The sequence below is a fragment of the Asparagus officinalis genome, chromosome 9 (assembly GCF_001876935.1).
Source record: "Asparagus officinalis chromosome 9, Aspof.V1, whole genome shotgun sequence".
NCBI lineage: Eukaryota > Viridiplantae > Streptophyta > Magnoliopsida > Asparagales > Asparagaceae > Asparagus > Asparagus officinalis.
Window position 1 is genome coordinate 39,718,576 of NC_033802.1, and position 15,541 is coordinate 39,734,116.

Here is a 15,541-nt window from a genome sequence, read left to right on the forward strand (position 1 = left end):
GGTTTGAAGTTATTATCTACAGCTGGCATGGTACGAGGTCTACCAACAATTGATCCACCGAATCATATTTGTGAAGGTTGTGTAATCGGCAAGCAACCGCGACTTCCTTTTCCCAGTGGAAAATCATGGAGAGCAAGTGTACCATTGCAACTTGTTCACACCGACATCTGCGGACCGATCGATCCCGTCTCTTTGGGAGGTAATAGATATTTTATAACTTTCATTGATGACTTCAGTAGAAAGTTGTGGGTGTACACTCTTAAAGAAAAATCTGCTGCCTTTACTACATTCAAACATTTTAAAGCTTTAGTTGAAGCAGAGAGCGGCCACAAGCTAAAAAAATCTTCGATCTGAACGAGGTGGTGAGTACACCTCAAATCTGTTTCAAGAATATTACAGGGAGCAAGGTATAAAGAGACAGTTTACTACTGCCTACACACCACAGCAAAATGGCATTGCAGAAAGAAAGAACCGGACCATCCTCGACATGACAAGAACCATGCTCAAAGAAAAGGGATTAAGAACAAGACACCTCAAGAGGCATGGAGCGGTTACACGCCTAGTGTGGCACACCTGCGAATTTTTGGTTGTGTTGCATATGCTCAAGTACCTGAAGTCAAAAGGAAGAAGCTTGACAATCGCGGTGAAAAATGCATTTTCATCGGATATAGCGAGGAGTCGAAGGCATACAAGCTCTACAATCCACTAACCAAGAAACTAGTTGTTAGTAGAGACGTTGTCTTTAATGAAGAAGAAGCATGGAACTGGAGCAATGAAGATCAACCCGTGGTGAATGAACCTGATGAGTCTCTACATGAGGAACCATCACTAGCTACACCACCATCTCCTCCACACTCTACACCCTCTCCTGCAAGAGGTTCTCCATCTTCAGGGGAAGGTAGTAGCAGCAGATCTACCGTGCAACGAGGTCCCATCAAAATGAGAAGCCTCAGGGAGATCTATGAGCAGATAGAAGAAGACGAAGAGTCAAATCTTTTCTGCTTATATGCTGATCATGAACCTCTCACTTTTCAAGAAGCCGTAAAAGAAGATAGTTGGCGAACAGCAATGGAGGAGGAGATCCACGCCATCCAAAAGAATGACACTTGGGAGTTGACAACTCTTCCACAAAATCACAAGGCAATAGGGGTCAAGTGGGTGTACAAGATCAAGCGCACAGCAAATGGTGAAGTTGATCGGTACAAGGCGAGGCTTGTAGCGAAAGGTTACAAACAAAAGTACGGCATCGACTATGAAGAAGTCTTTGCTCCGGTTGCTCGACTGGATACGGTGAGACTATTAATTTCACTTGCAGCTCATCACAAGTGGAATATATATCATTTGGATGTCAAGTCAGCATTTCTCAATGGCGTTCTTGAGGAAGAGGTGTACGTGCAATAACCAGAAAGCTTTCTTGTGAAAGGGCAAGAAGACAAAGTGTACCATTTGAAGAAAGCCTTGTATGGCTTAAAGCAGGCACCACGGGCGTGGAACGCCCGAATTGATGGCTATCTTCATCAAAACGGCTAATGATTTGTCTTTATGTTGATGATTTATTGTACACAGGAAGCAGTACCGAGATGCTTGCTGAATTCAAGGCGGCAATGTTCAATGAATTTGAGATGACGGACAATGGATTAATGTCCTATTTTCTTGGCATTGAAGTGAAGCAGCAACAAGAGGGGATTTTTATATCGCAGAAGAAGTACATGAAGGAGATCTTAGAGAAGTTCAAGATAAATGAATGCAACCCTGTGAACACCCCAGTAGCCATCGGAATGAAGCTATCAAGAGAAGGAGACAGACGTTTCGTGGATTCAACTCTTTTCAAAAGTCTAGTTGGCAGCCTGAGATACTTGACGATTACAAGGCCCGATATTACTTATGGAGTCGGACTTGTGAGTCGCTATATGGAGACACCAAATGAATCTCACTGGCTAGCTGTGAAGAGGATACTAAGGTATATCAAAGGCACACTCAACCTAGGTCTCTTCTATGCATATGATGAAAATGCACAACTAGTTGGTTACTCAGATAGTGACTGGGGAGGTGATCAAGATGAGAGAAAAAGCACCACAGGCTATGTTTTCTATCTTGGGTCAACTGCATTTTCATGGACCTCAAAGAAGCAAGGAGTTGTAGCTTTATCTTCATGTGAAGCAAAATATGTGGCGACTGCATCTACAGTATGTGAAGCAATTTGGTTGCGGAACATATTAAAGGAGTTGGATCATCCACAAGAAGACTCGACCGTAATTTTTGTGGACAACAAATCAGCCATCCAGCTTGCAAAGAACCCAGTACATCATGGGAGGAGCAAACACATAGATACACGGTTTTATTTTCTCAGAGACCATGTAAAGCAGAAAACCGTTGAACTGAAGCATTGTCACACCACTGAACAAGTGGCAGACATATTCACCAAGCCATTATCAGGTGAAACTTTCATGAGGCTAAGAGACATGCTTGGCTTAAAGACATTTTGATTTGAAGGGGCGTGTTGGAATATCAAATTAAAATGCTAGAATAAATGAGTTTTAGAAGTGCAAGGGTCATAAGTTTAGAAGGTAAAGAGACATATAGGTTATGGAAGAATAAGAGTAACTTACTCATTTATGACATTTATCTTTATGGCATTAAAATAGGAGTTTAATTTGTGACTATTGGTATGCCTAGACGTTTTTGTTTTTGAAGCCTATATAAAGGGCTATTGTAATCCTTGTTTGATATGAAGAGAGAAAATTGAAGAAATATAAGTGAGTTCTTCATTTGAAAGAGTTCTAAGTTCGTAAACTTAAGAGTCATCATTTTCTAGCCTTAATGGATGGCACCAGAAGTTCTTCGCAATGAGCCTTCAGATGAGAAGTAAGTTCTATCTTCTTGTTTTGGTAGACTTATCACAGTTTTTGTTTGTTATTACTTTGTGGAAGTTCTGAGTAAGAGATGCCAAATACTGAACTTGTGTTTGCTGATAATAGGTCTGATGTGTATAGCTATGGAGTAATACTATGGGAACTTGTCACTGAGAAGATTCCTTGGGATAATCTCAACTCAATGCAGGTAATATTTCTTGTGACCCTCTGAATGTACTTGTTGCTATTTATTAATCCTTCATGTGATTTAAATTAACTAGAACATATTGTAAAGTTAGTTCTAATCTACACATTTGGACAGTTAGTTCTAATCTGCACAGTGTTTGTTCTATTCTGTAGCGTGTTAGTTCTAATCTGCACAGTGTTAGTTCTATTCTGTAGCGTGTTAGTTATAATCTGCACAGTGTTAGTTCTATTCTGTAGCGTGTTAGTTCTAATCTGCACAGTGTTAGTTCTATTCTGTAGTGTGTTAGTTCTAATTTGCACAGTGTTAGTTGTATTCTGTAGCGTGTTAGTTCTAATCTGCACAGTGTTAGTTCTATTCTGTACCACGTTAGTTCTAATTTATACCAAGTTAGTTCTAATTTATACCACTTTAGTTCTATTTTATACCGCATTAGTTCTAATTTATACCAAGTTAGTTCTATTTTATACCACGTTAGTTCTAATTTTAACCATATTAGTTCTAATTTATAACAAGTTAGTTCTAATTTATAACAAATTAGTTCTAATTTTAACCACATTAGTTCTAATTTATACCACATTAGTTCTAATTTATACCAAGTTAGTTCTAATTTATACAATGTTAGTTCTATTTTATACCAAGTTAGTTCTATTTTATACCACGTTAGTTCTAATTTTAACCATATTAGTTCTAATTTATTACAAGTTAGTTCTAAATTATAACAAATTAGTTTTAATTTTAACTACGTCAGTTCTAATTTATACCACGTTAGTTCTAATTTATGAAAGTTGGAATGTTAAGGTCACTTGATGAATAATAATTTATAAATTAGACCTTTTTTCTTGTGCGTGCAGCCCCTTCATTTTCATTTTTCTTGGGCATCATGCACTCTTTTCTCTTGGTCATCCTCTCCGCGGCTCCATACTAATAGGGTTTAAAAGTGGCAGGCGCAGCGGCGAACTCCGGCGTAGTCGAGGGCGAGACGGGGAGCGATGGCGAGCTACCGTGACGAGGTCGGGCGGAGGAGAGGAGGGGAGGCCGCGGCGAACTCGGGGAGGCTTGGGAGCCTGGGCGGAGGTGGCAAACGTCGAGGAGGGCGAGGCCAGGGCGACGGGCTTGAGAAAGCCTTGTTTTAGAGAGAGAGAGAGAGAGAGAGAGAGAGAGAGAGAGAGAGAGCTGAGTTTGAAGGATTTAGAAAAGGGGATAAGGTTATTTTGGGGATTTTAGCTTAGCTGGCATGTAATAATTGTTAAAAAGGAGCTGCAGCACATAATATCACACTTTAAGGGGCTGAACCACATGGGGGAAACTAGGAGGGGCTGCAGCACATAAAATTTCTATTTTTATGGCCTGGACACGTTTTTCCCAAAATTCTAATATATTCTCATTAAATTGAGAAAAAGTAGTGCACAATGCACATTGTACACTGATATTTGATTTGAAAATTCCCCCCGTAATAAAAGAAAAAAAAAACAGATTTGTCCCTGTCTCTTCAATGACCAAACCATTTCAGTTTCCAGCGCCCCTTTGCACGTGACACTCTTGCCCTAAAACGGAAACGTGGGCAACCTTGAGAAGTGGGACCCACACAAATTCAATTTCTCGGCTGCACTCATTCTCTCTCTCTCTATGCCGCTTTCTCTCTCCTCTCTCTCTCTCTCTCTCTCTCCGCTCTCTGAAGAAAGTAATAATCAGCAAACCGAAACCAAAAGCGATTCCTTCCCTCTTTATCATCAATCTTTTGAAACCCTAAAGGCCCAACTGAAGAAATCCCAAAGGTGAGACCTTTTCTGAGTTCTCCTTTGCTCCAGTTTGAACTCACAAAGGTGGGACCTTTTTGAGTTGTTTTTTTTTATTTTGAAATTTTGAATCGCATAGTTGAGACATTCTCTTGGTTTTGTTTTTGCTGCAGATTTTTATTGGGATTTTGTGAGGGATGAAGATATCATTATCATCTTGTGTAAGTTTCTTCTTTTTTTGAATTTATTGGGATGATGATCACAAACGTTTGAAGTTTAATTTTAAAAAAGATGGGATTTTGGGACTAAATATAGTGAACACAAATGATGACTTAAGTGATTGTTTTGATTATTGCATTTTCCTTGTAGATGAACTCCTGTAGAAAATTGATTTCTGGAATTCTGCACCCCATTGTTTGTAGTTGATTGTTAGAATGTAGAATTGATTTCTGGAATCCCACCACAACTCGGAGTTTTGGTGTGGTGGAAGGGGCCTTTTAAAATGATAATAGAACTACAGGAGGAGTGATAATCCAGAATGTTTTAGTACAAGATGTCAATGTTTTTATGATTTCTATGTAATGGAATCTGGTTTTGTTGCAAATTCCTATTTTTAAGTTGACCCAGATGCTGTGATGTCAAAATACCTTGTCTAGTAACCACGAGATAAGTTGCCAATTATGAAAGATATAATTTTAATAATAATCTTCTCTACTATTTGTTATTGGAAAAATTACTGAAATAAGTGTTCATAAACAATATTTTATATTTTGTTCATGTGTATGTGTGTTTGGGGATGGGGAAGGGATTCCCATCTCTCCTCTATCTATTGAGATACTTCCACTTTTTATCATATACCTTATAACTTGAATCTGTGGGTTGTGTGCTCTTCCCTTGGTTAGTTGAAAAGAGAATATATTGTTGAATCTCCTATAAAACTTTCACATGCGCGTATCATGATGTTTCAATTTCTGTACATGGAAACATTGCTAAGACCTAAGATGATTTGTTTCATCTCTATATCTCTTTTCTCATGTACTTATCTTGGGTATATCAATTTGATTACTTTTTTTATTTTTTTTTTGAAAACTTTTGTTTGCAGGGGCCTAATCTCAGGGATTTAGCACAACGGAGAGCATGTTCTTGCCGTTTCCTCTCTATTGCTGTTTTCATATGTTTCACTTCATTTGTAGGAAGCCCTTATGTTCTTGACTATAAACACGTATGAGTTGTTTCTTTTTGTACTTTGTATTAGCAACCTAGGTCTGTGATATATTGTTTACTGCATGTATCCGTAACAGCTGTGAATTTGACGTGATGTTATCATGTCAATATTCTAAATCATTTAAATATTCTGGTTAATGAAAGTTTTGCAAATAAGAAGAATAAATGCAAAGTGGTAGTTTACTTTAGGAATTGTATACGTAAGTATAAATTGCAAGTTTTCAAACTAATTCTAATTTTTATTGCGCAGAGATTATCATCAGCATGGGCAGCTACAGACTCTATGCAGAAGGATCAATCCAGCTTATGCGAGGTTCTTTCTTGTATAAAGCTTGCTTTAGCCATCTGACTTTCGTTTTATATTCAGGAGTTCCATTCATGTTTCTTTCATTAATTAGTTGGACTTGAGAATATGACTACTCTTATATTGACAGTGCAAACCTTTGGGAAGTGAAAATTTGCCTAAAGGAATAATTTGCAAAAACTCAAACTTGGAATTTCTGCCAGTATCCTTACGCTCATGGAAAAGAAAGGTTTGTCAAAAGTATCTATCTAGAAGCAAAAAACCTTAAAGTTTAATGTATATATCTTGTTTTCAAATTTAAGTGTGAAATAGAGATAGTTATGCACTTGATTCCAATCAGTTAAAATATGCACTCTTGAATTTGCATTGGGAAAATTTTCCTCCTTCCCCATTCAAAAGTATGTTCTAATCTGAACCCTATATGCTTTCAGTCATTTTAGCTTTCCCCTGTCAAAGCCATTAGTTACTGCTTGCTAACCTGTTTTCTACTGTCTATTAAGTAATAACAGATAGTGTGAATGTTCAGTAATATTTCTGGGGTTATTTGCACTTAATTGCCCCAAAGTGTTGCACCTTTTTTTAAACTTTGATTCCCAAAGTTTTCTAGCCTAAAAAATACCATAAAAAGGTATTTTAGCTTTGATACCCAAAAATAACTTAATGGGGGTATCAAAGTTATTTATATTTAAATTAGGGGTTTTTTGGGCAAATTTTTAAACGGGTATCAAAGTTCAAAATGATGTAATTTTTGGGGTAATAAGGGCAACTAGTTCTTATTGTCTGTATTGGAAAATTTAAAGTGGCCAGGAAAGTGTTACGTGGATGTTTGCTATAGTTGTTTTATGAAAGAACAATATATATCATATCATATCATACTCCTTTAAAAACACGAGTTCGGGAAAATCTTTCTATGGTCAGTATTACCCTTATCTTTTTTTTGAATATTACATTGATCTATTCTAATTTTAATCATATCTTATATAATTCCACGTGAACTATCTATAGGTCAACAATTTAAAAGAAAAGGTATTTTGAATATTTCACTTAAATCTTAATCTATTCAAATACTAATTATATCCTATATTAACTCCATATGAACAACCTATAACTCAAAAATATAGAAAAAATAAGATTAAGAAATTATACATAGATAACATATTATAATACATGAAGTATTATAAAACACCCAAAAGTTTCAAAATTTGTATATAATAGCCTTAAAAGTTTAAAATTACACAAAACACCTTGACTTTTTAAAACATAAAAACAAACATGATATCTAAAAATTTAAAACTTGTAATTAATACCCTCAATATTTTAAAAATTATAGAAACAACCTTAAAAGTTTAAAGGCTAAATTACATTTATATACCCTATGTGTTTCGCTCTTGAAGTAGTTATATACCCTAAGTTACAAAATATAGCAAAAATATACCTGGAGTTGGTAAAAATTTGCAAGTTGGTACCTTTTGTTAACCAGCTGTGAGAATATTCTCTGAAATATTTCCACGTACTCGACCTATGACTAACTTGAATACTTCTTACCATCATTTATTGTATTATCTACCCCCACCCCCCTCCCCACCCGCAAATTAGATTATTATTGTCTGTATTGGGAAATTTAAAGTGGCCAGGAAAGTGTTACGTGGATGTTTGCTATAGTTGTTTTATGAAAGAAAAATATATATCATATATTCCTTTAAAAGTACGAGTTCGAGAAAATCTTTCCATGGTCAATATCACCTTTGACTATTTGAATATTTTATTAAATTTTAATTTATTATAATCATAATTATATCATATCCTAATCCTATGTGAACTACTTATTGGTTAATAATTTAAAGATTAATAAGCTATAATGTATGAAGATTGCAAAAAAACCCAAAAAGTTTCAAAATTTGCACAAAACACCCTTAAAAGTATAAAATTACACAAAACATCCGGACGTTTCAAAACTTAAAACGACAAACATGAAACTCTCAATATTTTAAAAACTATAAAAACACTCTCAAAAGTTCAAATAATAAAAAAACTATGAAATTCTGAAATTTCAAAACTTGAGAACAACAAAGATGAATTCAAGGAATTACTATTAGGCACTAAAAAACTAAAATTTATAAAAAATAACCTCAAAGTTATGAAAATTTTGAAAAACTCCTTCGAAAATTAAAAAACACAGAAAAACCTAAAATTTAATAACTTATAACCAATACATATCAAATCTCAAAATTATCAGCAGATCGCTAAAAATTTAAATTTTGCAACAAACAATCTAAAGTTTTAATAATTACAAAAAATACCTTTAAAATTCAGAGTTGCAAGAAATATTCTGACATTAAAAAACTTACTACCAGCACATGAAACATGAAAATTACAAGCACCCAACTTAAATTTTAAAATTTTTAAAAAACACTCAAAGTTTTAAAATTTGCAAAACACGCCCTTAAAAATTCAAAATCACGAAAAACTGACTAAAATTTTAAAACATAGCAAAAAAAAAAAGAGTAGTTCTTTGATATTCTTTCATTAAAATAAGTAAATTTAACTTTTGTTTTAAGGTTCTACTAGTACTATCCTTTTTTGGCATCTAAAAGTTGTCTAATTTTATCGAAAAAGATAAAGGTGGAAAAGGATTGATAACGTCTCAATAAAAAATAAAACAGAAGGAATGAAAGACACTATTTTCTGAATATTTTATAGAATATGTTTTTTTGAGAAAATTAGGAATTTTTGGAAGGGATTTTCATAATTCTTTTTAGTACTTTTATATGCTTATGTGGTTGTTTTTATTATATAAAAGTGTATTAGATTTAGTAGTAATCTTTATTTTATAATTTTTTTTAAAGTCTATCAAGGATTAGGAACAAACTCCATATTATCTTTTGTGTCATTTTAGCCCACTTTTAACCAATTATCTTGTCTTATGAGCTTTAATTATCTATTTTCCTTTTAGAACGCTATTTTTTGAAGTGTTTTTTATTTTTACAATGCTATATTTTCTCAGGTCAAGCTTGGTTTCATGTCGGTCTCAATGATATGATAATTCAAATTGATTTCAGATTACGTTTATTTCCTGTCAATTCAATTATCAATATTAAAATTTAAATTAGGTGTAGTTCATTTAAACGAATATTAAAGAAAATAAATAATCACAATGCTAAAGTTTAGAGATATAAGTAAGAAAAAATCATCAAAGTGGAACCGAGGAACAAGTTTTAGTAAGGAAATAAACCAAATATACTTAATCATGATATTTGACCACGTGCATTGCACGTGCATAAAATCTAGTGTATGTAAATCGGTTATATCCTGTTTTATCAGCCCTTGCTTCTGCGAGTGTATTGGAGGCCTTTCTTTTCCCTACTTATTTGTTATTGTTTTGGTTATGGATCTTACAAAAAGCACCATATGAAATTATTCCAGGGTAGTGAAAAAGAAGCAAGGAGCTTGTTGGCTATTGCAGTTGGAATAAAGCAAAAGGAAGTAGTGGATCTAATTGTGCAAAAGGTTGGTTTATTTCTTTGTTCTTCTATCAAAATAAAATTTGAAAACGAGCTTTTTGTCAATAATTTACTGTCTAATTTTCTGGTTCGTCATTTTCCAGTTCCTTTTGAGTAATTTCACTGTAATGCTTTTCCACTATGATGGCGTTGTTGATGAATGGAGCGACTTGAAATGGAGTGGTAGTGCCTTACATGTCTCTGCAATCAATCAAACAAAATGGTATAGCTTGTGCATTCAGTAGTTTTTTCATGGTTAAAAATTTATTTTCAAGCACCTACAATTATTTTATTTTATTATTATTTTTTTATTATATTTTGGTTGGAAAAACACCTGCAGAAGTGCAGAGTATTTAATATTGTTCCATATGTAATAGGTGGTTCGCCAAACGTTTCTTACATCCAGATATAGTTGCTGAATATGACTATGTTTTCCTCTGGGATGAGGACCTTGGAGTGGAAAATTTTCATCCTCAACGGTAGGTAAAGTTATGTTATATGTGATAACTTAACAATCTTAAGTTATTTATATTTAAAAATAGTTATAAGTAGGAGTCTTGGATTCTAGTTGATAACCTATGAAAACTTCTATAAATTTCTGCTTCGTCTTGAATAAACATGACTTCTGGTCTGAATCTGTAAATCTTTTTATCTATTTTCTTGAATTTTGACCTTTAAATCTTTCTGCTTTGAGGAAATATTTATTGAGACTACAAGGCTTATTATGTTTTCTGGTCTATTCTTACTACTATAAGTGCAAGTATTAAAGCAGAAACATCCACTTACGTTTATAATCCATTTATTGGCTGCAACCAAGAGAGAACCATGATAAAAGAAAACTACCTTACATGATTATTGTTTCCTCGGAGCTTTACATTTTAAACCTTTACTTACCGCTGTAGTTTGAATGAAAATTTTAAAGATGCATGCTTAACTCCTACAGTTATATATCAATTATTAAAAGAGAAAAGTTGGAGATATCACAACCTGCATTAGATACTGCAAAGTCGCTGGTCCATCATCAGATCACTGCACGTGGGAGGAAAGGAGATGTGCACAGGTTTGGTGAACATACTTCTTTTTATAGCTTATCTTTTTTCTATTAATGATATTCATGTTTCTATAAGATCCATTCGAAGTTTAACTCATGTGGATCTCTAATAAATTGCATTTTTTCATTCAACAGAAGAATTTACAAGTATAGGGGCGGTGGAAGGTGTTATGAGAATAGTACTGCTCCTCCATGCACAGGGTGTGGTCCCTATTTCTTGTGTTCTTCTTAATTTTTCTGTGTGTGCAATTGTGCATAAATTTTATGTTGATCAGAACTGTTTTCCTTGTATAAAGGCATTGCCACCTATTTTTTCGATCCTTAAGTCGAAAAATAAAAAAAGTACAGCCTAGCCAAAATTGTTCTTGAAAAGAAAAATCAGCGGCAACCTTAGCTGTCAAATGCTCCGGTATTGTGATGGAACAGATTTTAAACCTAACTTCCTCCATGAGCAATAGATAAATCACTTTCCCCTTCTCCTCTTTTTCCTGCCAAATTTCTCTGCCACTATGTAAGGAAATTCAAAATAATAAAATGAGTACAAACATTTGCAACCCTCTTCGTTTAATTCTCTTATGCTATAATTTTCTAAGTGAGGATGGATCCTGATGCCACGGAATCTTATTTCAAGTTATCTTCTCCTTTCATGTTTTCTTCCCATTAACGCTAAACTTTTTAGTAACCCATGAACTGCAATTAGGAAGTTTCTGGAGATAATAGCATGCAAGACGAAAATGAAAGATTAAAATAGCAATTAAAATGGAAGATAAATAGTTCTATGCTCTGAGTAGGATCTACCTCATGTGCTGTTGGTCTACAGAGTTCTGTTAGGCACAAGTGCTTTTGCTAATATGTTCTCTAGGTTCCCTACTTCTCTTTTTAGTGTTTGAAAGATGGGACACACAATTTTTGATTCAAGGGCCACATGGTTAAAAAGAGAAGGCTCCCTCTCCTTTTAAGAAGAACATAGTCCTTTTACTATCACTTTTCTTTTATTTATTTATTTTATTTTTGTGAAAAAAGGTTTATAGCAGAAACTTTTATCTTAGGGTCTAATGTTTATTGATGTTGGTTGTATGAACCTATACTTAGAACTGCATATTCTTGTCATGGACAATCTTTTCATTGTTGTTTACTATGTCCGCAAATTTACATCTTCCCATCTACTTATTTACTCGTTTAGGTGTGTAAAAACCCTGAGTTGGAACTGGATAATTCTTATGATGGATGTGGAGTGATTAACACTTTTGCAGGTGGGTTGAAATGATGGCTCCTGTGTTCTCCAGAGCAGCTTGGCGTTGTGTATGGTATATGATTCAGGTTGGTTTTGATATGCTAAATAGCAAATACTATCATACATCATTTCTAGACATATTTTTACCTTTATGAACCATTGTGCAGAATGATCTAATTCACGCGTGGGGCCTAGACAAGAAGCTTGGTTATTGTGTTCAGGTAACATTCATTTGTTAAAGCACCATTTGTCTATTAATGGTAGTCGAAAATAATATCCTTTGTTATAGGGTGATCGGACTCAACATGTGGGGGTGGTGGACGGGGAATACATAGTTCACTTGGGTATTCCTACTCTTGGTAGTGTTATAGACCATAAGGTACGATGTTTCTCTTCTTCCATGCAAATGTGAATAAAGGAGAGTTTTTTCCACCTTTCCTTCCCATTATGTTTACCTTGCTAGTAATCAGTCTTTATCATATTGATTTGAGTGTCCTCCCATGGATGCTTGAGTCTTAAGTCTTTCTCCCATTTTCCTAATGCTTTACTCTGTGTTAAGCATGATTGGGGCATATCCTAATGTTGAACTTGGTCATACACAGTTTGCTGTTTGCTTCCGCTAAAATTAGGCCAAATAGTTGCAGAACTTTCAACATGGTTACTTTTATACATCCAACTTTAGAATTTTTTTTTTCTTTGAAAACCTCATTTTTCCTTTGCAGAAAGAATACCTGTATCCTTAAAGTTTTAGGATACAAGTTTGTTTAAGGACTCAACACAGTAGAATCAGTATTTAAGCTAATATTTTATCTGACATGAATTTGTGAGTCTATACGGTTAAAGATACTTAATAACTCAGACTAATATTTTTTTAAAGTTAATTATGTCACCTGAACAATTATAATTTTACATTAAGAAAGTGGAACAATAACGTAAATGCATTTACAGATCAAATGAATTGTGATACTACCATTCATGCATTAGAATATTTTACATTCTACTAATGGGTGCATCTCCATTATGTCTGTGATGGGTTACAAATTCTGGGAAACGTCAAGAGGAGTATTCATGGAATATCTTACATATCCAATATTGATATAACTTCTTAGTTTTTCTTTTATGCCACTTATTATAACCAAGGTTTTAAATATCGGATGTTGGGGAAATATCGGATGGCCAAAATTCATATCGGATTACGGATATCGGGGAAATATCAGGGATGTGGTAAATATCGGAATGTCATAATGAATGTTTGCATACATAGTATAATGCATTAAAATGTAATCTCAACATATGTAATGAAATTTAAGCATACAAAATATGAATAATATATGTTTAGGATCACTAATCAACCTTCTAAAACAAACAAAAGTGCAAAGCAACGTTGCAACATTCGATCTGTTTTTTTAGGGCAAAATGTCATTTGATATAATGGGGAAATCTTAATATCTCGCCCAAAAATTCCAAACACGGTATATTATTTTGCAACAAGCTATATAAAAAGATATATTGGTCTACATATCAGCTAATATATCGGCCATATCGGGGATTTATCACTCAAAATAGCTAAAAAGCGGTAAAAGATATTTAAAGACCATATCGGTTGCGGCAAGACCTGTAAAAGGATATATCGGGGGATATATCGGGCCATGTTGGGGATATTTAAAACAATGATTATAACTGCCTTGCATGAGTTCCAAGTAAGTGATGTATTAGATATATGATATGGAAGTTGTATTCATCATATTTCAAATTGACTGCTTAATCAGTATGTTCTATTTACTTCAGGTAAGTCTGGAAACATCCAGCAATGACTCCCAATTACAAACACCAAATTCAGGGAAGGCGGTAGGTTTTCAGTGCCTTTTTACCTTCTCTCTACAGTGATCAAAGGTTTATTTATGTGATAGCTGACATATATATTTAAAGTTGCAGATGCCTCCAGTGTCATCTATCTTCAGTGGTAGATCTGCTGTAAGTTAAAATATATGATATTTATGTTATTCATTGAATCAGTAGTCTTATCAAGAATTTGCTTGTTCCCGTACACTGAAAAAAAATCAGTTAGCTATCATCAATAGTTATCATCTCTAAGGCCTCTTCCGTCTTTGTACATGAATCTCTGAGTAGATGAAAATTTCTACCAACCTCACCCCTTGGAGTTGAACGTTCCTATAGAATTTTTCATTGAATCAGTAGTCTTATCAAGAATTTATCAAGAATTTGCTTGTTCCCGTACACTGAAAAAAATCAGTTAGCTATCATCAATAGTTATCTCTAAGGCCTCTTCCGTCTTTGTACATGAATCTCTGAGTAGATGAAAATTTCTACCAACCTCACCCTTTGGAGTTGAACGTTCCTATAGAATTTTTCATGAATCACTCTGATTTTGTACAAACTCCTAAGATATACCATACTATATGACTGAAACCTAAAGACTGTTGGCTGATAGGGAACCCTACCAATCTGTTAATGTTATTTAAGCTCATAGAAACTGATGGATCCTTCCTTATTTGAGGTAGGATATTGCTGATAATCATTGTTTTTTTTCTTCATTAGCATCTAGTGTAACTTTGATTGATCAAATCAAGCAGAATTTCAGAATATATCTATTTGGTAGGATACTGCTGATGATAATGTGTAGATTAATTTCACTTTGAGTAATCAAATCATCCAGAATTTCAGAATCTTTGCTGCTGTTAATAATTGACAAACTTTCCTTACAGTATCTGCCGAGTGTAGGAGGTAGATAAACACAAAGTTCATCGAGTGTAGTAAGTATAGATAAACACAACGTTCATATGCTAATAGCCGATGATAATCCCTTAAGCTCAGATTGCTCTCTATACCTATAGTTTTAATGTTTCTAGTTCTAGTTTTATGTATTTTATGAAAATGATCTGTGTTCAATTATTGGCAGGTAAGAATGAGATCTTTCACCGAGTCAGAAATTTTCAAAAGGAGATGGAAAAGAGCAGTGGCAGAAGATAAATGCTGGAGAGATCCATACCCAGAACCCAAAAACAAAACTGGCACTTAATAGCACTGTTTCTTTCAAGTTCTTTTTTTGCTTTAAAAGCTCCTGGATTGCTTCAGACCAGCTCAAGCTCATACAGAAAAGAGTGAATTATTCAAGAGATTACCATCAAGTACAGGAAATGACAATAACATTTTGGAGTAAACGGATCAATATCAAGTGAGACAACCAAGCCAGGCTTAAATGTATAAGTTGGTGTTTTTGGGATGTGTACAGAATATGTAAATGATAAGAATTTGTGAAAAGCATCTATTATTTCTCAATAATAGTACTCAATTTTCATTGGATAGTTCTTCAGTATAATGGGGCTATTGAAGATCCAAAACTGCACATTTTCTATGAATCTTCACAGCTTCTCTCAATTAACTGCAATATTCATCTTATCGTATCCAATA

General features: G+C 34.2%; 1 protein-coding gene across 4 annotated transcripts; it reads left to right on the forward strand.

Annotated features, from left to right (window-relative positions):
• Nucleotides 2,816-15,440, forward strand: LOC109824040. Of its 4 annotated transcripts, none has more exons than XM_020390561.1 (17): nucleotides 2,816-2,865; nucleotides 2,979-3,060; nucleotides 4,970-5,017; nucleotides 5,899-6,018; nucleotides 6,271-6,333; nucleotides 6,455-6,553; nucleotides 9,748-9,831; nucleotides 9,929-10,047; nucleotides 10,202-10,303; nucleotides 10,768-10,884; nucleotides 11,011-11,076; nucleotides 12,129-12,195; nucleotides 12,277-12,330; nucleotides 12,399-12,488; nucleotides 13,898-13,957; nucleotides 14,039-14,083; nucleotides 15,030-15,440. In XM_020390561.1, exons 3-17 carry the CDS (start codon nucleotides 4,994-4,996, stop codon nucleotides 15,147-15,149), a joined length of 1,230 nt encoding a protein of 409 aa, XP_020246150.1. In that variant the 5' UTR covers nucleotides 2,816-2,865; nucleotides 2,979-3,060; nucleotides 4,970-4,993; the 3' UTR covers nucleotides 15,150-15,440. The 4 variants fall into 4 exon arrangements, with proteins under 4 accessions (XP_020246150.1, XP_020246153.1, XP_020246152.1 ...); XM_020390564.1 differs by having other exon boundaries at nucleotides 14,045-14,083; XM_020390563.1 differs by lacking the exons at nucleotides 2,816-2,865; nucleotides 2,979-3,060 and adding an exon at nucleotides 4,654-4,883.